The sequence below is a fragment of the Sinocyclocheilus grahami genome, unplaced genomic scaffold (assembly GCF_001515645.1).
Source record: "Sinocyclocheilus grahami isolate Dianchi unplaced genomic scaffold, SAMN03320097.WGS_v1.1 scaffold64.1, whole genome shotgun sequence".
NCBI classification, from domain to species: Eukaryota; Metazoa; Chordata; class Actinopteri; order Cypriniformes; family Cyprinidae; genus Sinocyclocheilus; species Sinocyclocheilus grahami.
This window is the reverse complement of record NW_015505243.1, coordinates 325819-337601: the sequence shown is the minus strand read 5'-3', so window position 1 is coordinate 337601 and position 11783 is coordinate 325819. Positions and strand designations below refer to the sequence as shown.

The following is an 11783-nucleotide window of genomic DNA, read 5'->3' as shown; positions in this document are numbered from 1 at the left end:
GTGAATATGTCTATGAAAGATTGTATTACTGTACTGTGATAAAAGAGAATCACAATGCTGAAAAAGCATTTTCAGAAACAACATTTGGATTTGAAATCAAAATAATGGATAAATTATTGTGTCCGGAGCGCACTGCAAACCTGTGCGAAAGCAAAATGAGTCCGTGGTGCTTCTGCACCGCATACACATACTGTATACGCACTGCAGATGGAGTACGTTTGAACTTGGGGCAACAAATCTAGTTCAACATCTGAAGCAACGCCACAAAGAGCTCTATGACCAATGCATGGCAAAAAAAATCCCTGGACACGGGATTTTTTTTTCTTTTCTGCCATAAATGTCTATTCTAGAGACATTTTGTTACACCTTTACTTAGTGATTATTTTGCCTTATGTCTGTTCTAGAGACATGTTACAGCTTTTTGATAAAGCTCTAATTGGTTTTATTTTTCAAATTCACACTGAATGCATTAATGACTGTAAAGCATGTCTGTGTCAAAATCGTGATTAAAATCGAAATCGCGATTTGCAATGAGCTCAAAGGTTTTAAAGGGATAGTTCACCTAAAAATAAAAATTCTGTTGATAAACAAACAGTTGCAGGAAACTATTGACTTCCATGGTATTTTTTTTATACTATGGAATTCAATGGCGACCATCAACTGTTTGGTTACCAACATTCTTCAAAATATTGTCTTTTGTCTTCAAGAGAAGAAAGAAACTCTTACAGTTTTGGAACAACTTGAGGGTGGGTAAATGATGACAGAATTTTTATTTTTTAAAGCATGTCTGTGTGTCAAAATCGTGATTAAAATCGAAATCGCGATTTGCAATGAGCTCAAAGGTTTTAAAGGGATAGTTCACCTAAAAATAAATAATTCTGTTGATAAACAAACAGTTGCAGGAAACTATTGACTTCCATGGTATTTTTTTTATACTATGGAATTCAATGGCGACCATCAACTGTTTGGTTACCAACATTCTTCAAAATATTGTCTTTTGTCTTCAAGAGAAGAAAGAAACTCTTACAGTTTTGGAACAACTTGAGGGTGGGTAAATGATGACAGAATTTTTATTTTTGGGTAAACTATCCCTTTAATGTCACAAGATTATGTTTGCATGTGACATTAGCAGCTATTTACAGCACACAAAGATTGAAGAGTGTTACCTAAAACATATTTTATTGTCATATTACACATGTAAACACACTCACCTCCGCCATTCTTGTAGCAGAGGTACGGGAAACGCCAAACGTTGCCTAACCCGACAAAACCTCCAGCCACAGAGAGCACGAAATCCAGCTTGCTGGCCCATTTCTCCCGCTGTGGTGCTTTGCCCTCCGCCTCGTCTTCGGGACGTGTGCCGGGACTCTTACCGGGAGACGGCTTCAGCGTGTCCTTATGGAAATCTTTGAGACACTGCAACTTTTCCTTCTGTGCCATACTGAGAACGAGAGAGGAGAAGGGGTTGAGAATGATATACACTACCGATCAAATTGTTCAGCAAAGATGCATTAAATTAATAAAGTGAAAGCAAAGACATTTATAATGTTGCAAAATATTTCTATTTCATTAATGCAGTTTTTGTAACTTTATAGTCAGCAAAGAATTCTGAAAAAAAAATTAAGCAGCACAACTGTTTAATAATAATAAATTAATAATTAATAACATTAATAATAAGAAGAAATGTTTCTTAGATATTAGAATGATTTCTGAAGGATCATGTGACACTGAAGAATGGAGTAATGATGCTGAAAATTCATCTTTGCATCACAGAAATAAATTACATTTGAACATATATTAACATAGAAAACAGTTATTTTAAATTGTAATAATATTTCAAAATATTACTGTTTTTACTGTATTTTTCATCAAATAAATGCAGCCATGTGACTTCTTTTAAAAACAGACCCCAAACATCTGAACAGTGGTGTATTATAGATGTCTATTTATATGTGTGACTGAGCTGTAAAACCGCCATGAAGACCCACGAGGATCCAAACAGAAAATCTGAGCTATAAAATCACATCCACTGAGATTATAATAAGCCATTATATAAGACAGATCTAGAAGCAAGACTTAAAAAAATCAGCAAATCTCAAGCTCATGCAACTCATGCAAAACTTATATGTGTGACTGAGCTGTAAAACCGCCATGAAGACCCACGAGGATACGAAACAGAAAATCTGAGCTATAAAATCACATCCACTGAGATTATAATAAGCCGTTATATAAGACAGATCTAGAAGCAAGACTTAAAAAAATCAGCAAATCTCAAGCTCATGCAACTCATGCAAAATATTCCTAGGAATCATTTGAATAATACAGAAGCCTCAAAATCTAACATGTACACAACTATGTAAAGTGTGAATGATACAGACAGAAAGGAGATTCAGGCTGAGCACAAAGCTGAGAAACAGTCTGATATCCTGTTTGAAACTCACACTGACAGCTCAAGCACTGACGCTGATAAACCAGCTCACTTCATTACATGTGTCCTAGTTGGCCAGAGCTCTTTTCTCTGTGTTTGGGGGGTTTGATACCATTTTTGTGTCTATATTTTTATCAGCAGGAAGTCAGCACATGACTTATTAAAGGTGGGGTAAGCAATTTCTGGTAGTCAATGTTGACATTTGAAATCACCAAAACAAACACGCCCCTACCCCAAAAGGGTCTCGTCCCTATTTTGATAGCTCCGCCCCACACCAACATCAACCCCCACCACATCAACCCAGGCAACGATTAGTTCTGTGAAACAAAGCAAAACCAATGTTACACTATGTCTACATAGTACATAGACGCAAGTGGCGCGGCACAACAAAATACTATAGAACTCATTATAATCAGTGATGCTGTCTACACCATAGATATATATACATATCTATATGGTCTACACTGGATGCGGCGCGGCACGACACGACAAATCCCCGACAGAAAACTGCTGCTGCGTTCTATTCATGACGTATTGACACAAATTTCAAATGATTTTCAACAGTCGCTTTGTCACATCCAGTGTACTAGACAGACTTCAGCTGTTGCGGCGCAGACACGGTGTTACTCACGAGAAGAAACAAAGCAACCTCGGCGTCCGATCGCAGGCCTTCCGCTCCTTGAGTTCTCTCCAGCGCTGGAAAGCTGATTCGATATTTACACGGGTCCTACTTCTTGCCTTAAGCCTTCTTTTATTCCGCAGACGTTTTCCTCTTTTGTTTTTTATCCGCCATCTCTATCTTTCTGTCGCTCGGCTCGGCTAATGTCTGTCCTGTGCACTGAACGCTATCTCCTCCACATCATGAGTAGACACGCCCCTTACTGCTGATTGGCTACAAGTTTGTTTTGCTATTCGGCCCGAATCTGTTTTCTAAAGCGTTTTTGAAAAATTGCTTACCCCACCTTTAACATCCTCTTTTCTAGCCTTCTGATGAAACCTGGACAGACACGACAGGTTGTATTGCTCCTGTACATCCTCAAATGTTTCTGTTTTGCATTTCTCTCTTTTAATTATTTTCATTACAAATTGCATTGTCACCACAGCAACTCGAATGCAAAGTTGAGCTGAAAATGCATGAATTTGAGAACTTCTTGGTATTTTCTTTGTCTCTCTTCTTTACACTACATGAACAAAACCTGCTGATCGTGTTCTCCAGCATGATTTGAGATGATCCTTATGATCACATATTGAGATCCAATTTACTTAAATTTGATCTGTGACTTAGAAATACTAATTATTCCCCAGCTAACGGAACATTCTCACAACTTTAAGTTATATAAATGTTTTCAAAACGTTCTTAAAGTAATGTTTATGGAACATTATTATAAATTTATTAATATTTGATATACGTTCTCATAACTTTGAGAGAAAACGTTCTGAGATCAACATTCTCGGAATATCCTTATGATGTTATTTGTACTTGAATGTTCTAAGAAACATTTTTGTAACTTTTAGATATGGTTCTAATTACGACACGAAAACTGGACATTTTAATGTTCTTAAAAATAAACATTCAAATGATGCTATATTACGGGTGAAAATAAAGTTAGTAGAATGTTGAAAATGTTAAGAAACCAACATATTAAAGCGTTTTTGGTGTTTCCATGTTTTCTACAAAATATATAACACTGTTCTAGTGGTTTTTGGATATTTTAATTAAAAAATCTTACATATTGTGCCTTTATCCTTGTCTGGATATTCAGCTGTGAAGGTTATAAATTACACTCCAACTATCAACTCTGAAACACAAATTGGATGTATTCAAATACATAGAGCATGTGGAATGGAGATAAAAAGATGGTCTAATGCTCCAATTATACTTAAAAGCCAACAAAGGAAAACACGTGAAGCAAATGGGATATTATAAACTGAAATGACAACATTTAATCTAACGCCATCATCTATAATGGAAGATGTTACGCTAATGTCTGGCTATCCAAACAATAATTCATCTTTAAAAGTATAGAGTGGAAAAACTATGCCAACTTTGTAGGGGTCACAAGGTTAGGGATTAAAAAACAATGCAATGATATTACAGCATTTTTGGTCCCATTTTACTACATATTGCTGTAATACCATGGTATTTTTTAAAGTACATGAATATGGAAAAGGGATACAAATATGCTCGTATGTTCCAATTATACTTAAAAGCCAATAAAGGAAAACTCTTAAAGCAAATTGCACATGAAAACATTAGCAAAAAGTTCTTAGAAATGTAATAGCTGTGAATCAAGCGTACACTCTAAAAAAATGCTGGGTTAAATACAACCCAGTGCTGGGTAAAACAGGGACAAACCCAGCACTTGGGCTGTTTTGACCCAGCGGTTGGGCTAAATGTTTAACCCAACCTTCTGGGTAACCCAACCGCTGGGTCAAAACAACCCAATTGCTGGGTTTGTCCCTGTTTTACCCAGCACTGGGTTGTATTTAACCCAGCATTTTTAGAGTGTATGGGTTAAACCCCTAACCCCAGCTACCCCAGTACTTTTGGAGGAGATATTGAGGTATTGTGGTATTGAGGAGAAAGTGCAAAGTACTGTTTCTACAAGGCCATCTCATGTCATGCATTATAAAACGAAATCTGTCTGCTCTCAAAATTAAACCTGAAGAATATTTCGCTCGCGCGTCGCCAGGCGCCCTAATTCTCCGGCGCGCGCTCCTGATTAAATTACATTTTCTATGCGTGTTTCATTTTGGAAACCCGAGCTGCGGAGTAAATGATAAAACCCCTAAACAAGTTTTTAGGATATTGCAAGTTCGCACCACAAACACAGACATAGCACGAGCCACAATAAAAGGCTTCGCGTGCGGACACGTCTCAAACCCTCATTCATTTGTGAGCCAATTACATATCTCCAATGCATATCTATCACCGAGCGGTTTGCGTTTGCCACACTAGACCAATGGACACAAGAAGTTCAAATCTTGGCTGTGCCCCAATAACCTACATTGTGTCTGTGCGCGTGTTACATGAACCCACATGACAGGTTTGAGACAGATCTGTCTCTAGCGGTGTCAGTGTTTACATGCACGAGCAGAGCAGAATAAATTCACATTAACCTACATTTTTATTGAGCTGTTAAAGCACGCGCAATGAGAACGATGCTCTGTGGTGGTCCTGGGTGCTGTCACAAGCCTTTTGCTGGCTATATTAGACTGGTACACTGTTAACCAGTACTTACAATTCATCTTCAATTACAGTGCATCTACAATAAATTGATTGCATTTAATATTTAATGACATTAAGCTTTCAAAAGCCTGTGAGAGCACTTAGGCAAAAAGAACATTTGTGCACAGCAACTAAGACGCATAGCTTTCAATACAATGCCAGAAGCCTTGAGTTTTAGGAACTGCGTCTTTGTACTAAATTACAATTAGAACTGTTGAATGGCAAAAATATTTGAAAGTCTTTTTCCAATTCAAAGCAGAGTCCATGTATCGTTCTGGACAAAATTAAATTCGTTTATTCAAAAATAAAATAAAGGCATAAAGGCGCGCTTCCCAAAGACTCAAATTTAATTTAATATATATTTTAATTTTTAAAATGACCATCCGCCTTAGACAAAAATAAACGAGTACTTAAAACGTTAATAAAATGTAGGCTACATAAAGATGCGCTTAAAGATACAGTTCAGCCTCCGCTGACCTGTAAGGTGTCACTCACCTGACAATGCAATTTATAGCTCAAGTCCTTCTCTTGTTCTTTTGTCTTCTTGATGTGAGTCTACAAAGCGAGGGAAATAATCTTTACGCTCTCTCCCCCCGACTTGTGTCTTATATGCGAGCGCGTGTAATAACGGAGAGAGTGGAAAAACACCAGGCTCTCATGCAACAGGAGGGTTTCTTAAAGAGACAAGCACACGCTCACTTCGCATCGCTCAGCGTCGCGCCACTGGGCCTCCTTGTGGTCACGCTTAATGTATCTTAAGAAAAACCTCATTCAGTAAATCACAAACGACTGTGGTAGCTATGGTTAGCAGCTCTGAGAAAAGTAACAGTAATCACCAGTGTTGGGGGTAACTCATTACAAGTAACGCGAGTTACGTAATCAGATTACTTTTTGTGCTTCATCGATTTTTTATTGCTGAAGAGTGATTCTTCTCCTGCGTTCTACTGTACAGGAGTGAATTTACTTTTGCTTCAGCCTGAGGTTTATTCATTACACTTTTTGGTGTGAAAGGGCTTTTATATTTGCTATAAATAGAACTTCTTATATTAAAAACAATCAAGCCCTGTTCATATTTAAAAAGTAACGCGAAAGTAACGCAAAAGTAACGTAACGCATTACTTTCAATATAAAGTAACTAAGTAACGTAATTGGTTACTTTTTTTTAGGAAGTAACGCAATATTGTAATGCATTACTTTTAAAAGTAACTTTTCCCAACACTGAATACAACAGGGTCTGTTAACTCTGCATCAGGTGTGTTTTGCGTTTTTAATATTTTTTTTTAGACCAGGATCCCAGTATAACTGATTTTCAGCATCAACAAACGCTAAAATACAGAGATTAAAAAAAGCTGTTAGCTAAATGCATCATGGCAAATCAAAATATTTTTCACCTATAGGTGCAAAAATGATAGCATTTTTTTACTTGGATTTCATTAACTAGCTGCGTAACAAGAACATGACCAATTTAAGTTTATAGGACAACTAAACTATCAATTTAAACAAACATTTACCGTCAACTACAGACGTTGCATCCATCGATTCCGCCATGTTTCTCATTGACACGCCCCCAACTCGGAAACTCGGGGCTTAAAGAAAATTTCGAGTTTCCCCACTCATAATAACGACTTTGTGGTGGCGTTCATGTGCGTTCAACTCGTAAATACGATCTATCCGACATGACTTGAACACACCATAAACATTGTTCGCGTTTTGATGTTGCGCATGCACATTGTGAAATATGGGACTGTTGCTTGCGTCACTATACAGGAAAGCAAAGCATCATTCACACATGCCATTCCATCATAAGACCTCGATGACTGACACAATACATTTTTTTCCAGTGTGTTTTTTTAAGATTCAGTCTGTGTGCTAAAGCAAACTCTCCAGATAGTGCTAAAGTGAGGTCACATGAAGTGGACAGTGGCCTTGAGCTGGGATAATCTACCTAGACTAACAACTTTGGGATCAACAGAGAAAGAGAAAAAAGAAAAGAAAGAAAAATGGGTGGGGTGCAAAGGGCATATGTGACCCTGGACCACAGTCATAAGGGTCAATTTTTCAAAATTGAGATTTATACATCATCTGAAAGCTGAATAAATAAGCTTTCCATTGATGTATGGTTTGTTAGGACAATATTTGGCCGAGATACAACTATTTGAAAATCTGGAATCTGAGGGTGCAAAAAAAAAATCTAAATGCTGAGAAAATCGCCTTTAAAGTTGTTCAAATGAAGTTCTTAGCAATGCATATTGCTAATCAAAAATTAAGTTTTGATATATTTACGGTAGGAAATTTACAAAATATCTTCATGGAACACGATCTTTACTTAATATCCTAATGATTTTTGGCATAAAAAAATCGATAATTTTGACCCATACAATGTTTTTTTGTTTTTTTTGGCTATTGCTAAAAATATACCCAAGCGACTTAAGACTGGTTTTGTGCTCCAGGGTCACATATATGTCCAAAGACTGATTGTATGGCAACAATGCTGAGCTAATCGTGTCTGCCAATCACAGCAGAGCCAAAGGATTGTGAACCTCAGTAGTGTTTTTCCATAAAGCTTGTGTGCCATGATACCCTCACATGTCCTTGTCTCTCCTTTTCTTATCTGCTTTAATAAAATCTTATGATTACATGATCACAATCCAAGGTCTCGGATATCTATTTTTGTGGCATTTGAACAGTACATTTCTGCTCTTGTATAATAATAAAGAGTTTGGTCACTCAAATTCATGCCATATGCATGTGTGAGATTGTCTGCAGACAGATGGCCTGTCCATGTGTCCACACTGTGCTGATCACTCAAAGGGTGAGAGCTGTGGTCGTTACACTACGGGATGGCAGCCTCTCGCTGCTTCATTTCTATTATTTTTCCCACATACATGCTGTCCATGTAGATGTACATGCCACATACATGTGACAATATTCAATCTGTCAATGCACAAATGTGAACCTGGACCACAAAACCAGTCATAAGGGTCATTTTTAAAAAAAAAATTGATTTATAGATCATCTGAAAGCTGAATAAATAAGCTTTCCATTGATGAATGGTTTGTTAGGATAGGACAATAGTATTTGGTCGAGATACGACTATTTGAAAATCTGGAATCTGAGGGTGCAAAAAAATCTAAATACTGAGAAAATCACCTTTAAAGTTGTCCAAATGAAGTTCTTAGCAATGCATGTTACTAATCAAAAATTAAGTTTTGATATATTTACGGTAGGACATTTACAAAATATCTTCATGGAACATGATCTTTACTAAAAATCGATAATTTTGACCCATACGTTTTTCTTTGGCTATTGCTACAAATATACCCAAGCGACTTAAGACTGGTTTTGTGCTCCAGGTCACAAATGTGTTACATGCTTTAGAAAACAATATTTTTTTAATCTATCACTGCGAGAATTTAGTTATACTTCTAGAATGGTCAGAATACATTGTCATGTAATATTAATATATAAACCAACTTAAAATGACATGCATTGCCTTTTAAATACTAAGTTGCACTGTTAAAATACTTATTGAATGGTCATTATGATTATATAAAATATAGCTCATAATTTTATATTTCATCACGCCAGATGTAATGGGACACACACCTTCCAAAAAGTTAAACTTTTCAATACCACAGAGTATTGATATATCAACCAACTTAAAATGACATGCATTGCCTTTTTAGATACAATTTATTATTGTAGTATCTACAAAACCTTGTTGACCAGTCAGAATACACTTTGATTATACAGTGGAGATCAAAATTAGAGAACAACCTACAATTTCCTAAATTTCAAGGTCACTGCTTAGTCATCCTAACAGGAGGGCAGTTTTTTTTAAAGAATATTACATAAATTAATTGCATTCTGAAGCACAGTATAAAAAACCTTAAATGAGATATAGTTATTTGAAAAAGAACATTTGCATAGCAAACATGAATGTATTTGTTTGCATTTTATTATACTGAATTTTTTTTATTCAGTTTTGTATATGATTTTAAACTCAACATTTTTGTCTTCATTCCTCTTTATTATCCCCATATGAGGCACTTTGAATGACTTGAGCATTAAGACAGTGTTGTGAGCCATTAAGACAATGTTGAAGTCAACAAGAATTCTAATAGTTCCCAGCAAGAGCATGTGAGTGTTTAGTGTGTGGCGGTGAACGGGGTTGCCAGGTTTCCTCGAACTACGGTCTCTGGAGCCGCTGGTCACCTAGGAGGAGATTAAAGAGCTAGGTAATGGAACAGGTTGTTTTTTATCCATGCCAAAATAATAGCAGTAAATCAGCTCAGCTCCAAAGTGCTGAGTCCAGCTGTATCCGGGTTGTGTAACGCTGACATTTGCATGTGATGAGATCTCTTTGCTTGCATTTAATTGAATTCTAAGCAGCAGCGGTATGCAAAGAGCTCATTGTTACTTGTTAATTAATGGTGTTGTCATTAGTTGTGCATTAGTTTCCCGGTGTCATGTGGCTGGATTTTCTTCAGTAGTTTTGATTAGAGATTTTTGTGCTGTATTTTTAGACATGTGAAGCAGGTGGACTATGGGAAGAGTCATGTGCCACCACAGTAAGCCTCTTTCACCCTCACATGCACTCTGTTTGTGTCACAGGGCAGCTGGGGAATACTGAAAGATTTCATTCACACGCTGACACACACAAGCCACCGATTCGCCAAATCGTAAAATACTCACAAATTGCCGTGAGATTGTGTTATACACATAGACTGACACATGCTGTGCTCGATTTAAACTGTTAGAACAATGCAGGAGAACTACAACACTCTAACCTCCCAACAATGCTTTGATCGCAGCAGGAAATACATTCATGGAAAGTGATTCACGGCCAGAGGTACATGAACCCTGGCGGGCGCTTGGAAAGAATTAGATTTTTTGTGATTAAAGCTATAAAACTGAAAATTAGCAGATTAAAATAACTAGTCGGAATTAATATCGTGCTTTCTTCAGTTCCTTTTAAAGGAATGAAAGGCAAAAAATCTGCATATGTGTTACTTTGGTCTGTTTTTCAGCCACATTATTTTATTAAATTACTTAATGATCTGACTTAAGCTGATATGGGAACAAATTCAAAAGAAACATTTCTAGTTTTGTTTTGATTTCTCAGCCTTATTGAAAATAGAAGATGTTTGGAAGTACGCTCTGGATTCTCAGTTCTCTACTCAAGGAAACCATACTTTTAAAAGCTGCAGGAGGACATACGAGACATTTTGGATCTATTTGTTTAACATTTGAGTAGTATTTAGGCGTTAAGGATATTTGCCTACTCGTCAGACTTTGACCTGCCATTTTCCTTTCATTCTGGCAAAAAATAAGGTTACAATGGTAATTCTGTGTAAAAGGAAACTTACATAATCTAGTAGTGTTAAAGGGGTCATAGGATGCTACATGCACTTTTACAAGTTGTTTGAACTGAAATGTGTGTTGGCAGTGTGTGTACACAACCACCCTGTAATGATAAAAATCCACCCAGTGTTTTTTGAAAAATCTGGTTAAATGTTTTCCCTTTTCTCAAATCGAGCCGATCTCAGATGCCTGTCTGTGTGACGTCACAAAAACAGGCCCCTCCCACGATAGTTTGATTGACAGTAGCGTTTCAGCACAGACTGGACTGGTGTCTTACCTTAGCTCCGCCCTGAGTGACTGTCATCAGTCCGCCATTGTTTCACCGCCGGAGCAGATGTAGACAAGAATGACTCCTAACAAGCGATTGAGGTGTTCTGTTGTTGGATGTAATAATGAACATAGCAGTCGTCATTTACTCCCGACATCTGAGCCGCTGAAGACGCAGTGGATTACGTTTGTTTCTGAAGGGAATGCATCTATGTTCACGCGAGCGAATCATTCGTGATCCAGCCTCATCTACAGAAGAAGTGAGTATGTTTTGCAATGAATCTTTGCAAATCACATTTCCTAATAACGTGCTAATTAGCAAGTTTCACGATGAATGCAGCTAAAGTAAACCGTCTCTCTGAGAGCAGCTCGGAAGAGAGGGGCGGGGCCAGCAGGGCTCATTAACATTTAAAGGGAAATGCTACAAAACTACTTTTTTACACTACCATTGAACATTTTTAACCAAACTATGTTACAGACTTTCATTAAGACCCT

General features: G+C 37.1%; 1 protein-coding gene across 1 annotated transcript in view; it reads right to left on the bottom strand.

Annotated features, from left to right (window-relative positions):
• LOC107584907 (sodium- and chloride-dependent taurine transporter-like) overlaps window positions 1-6280 on the bottom strand; it is a 22105-nt gene extending 15825 nt beyond the window's left edge. The window contains exons 1-2 of the mRNA XM_016271677.1: window positions 6153-6280; window positions 1212-1441 (exon numbers count right to left, since the gene is read on the bottom strand). Of these exons, the coding sequence (XP_016127163.1) occupies window positions 1212-1440 (229 nt within the window). The 5' untranslated portion in view covers window position 1441; window positions 6153-6280. The remainder of the gene's footprint in view (window positions 1-1211; window positions 1442-6152) is intronic.
• Window positions 6281-11783: the final 5503 nt, after the last annotated feature.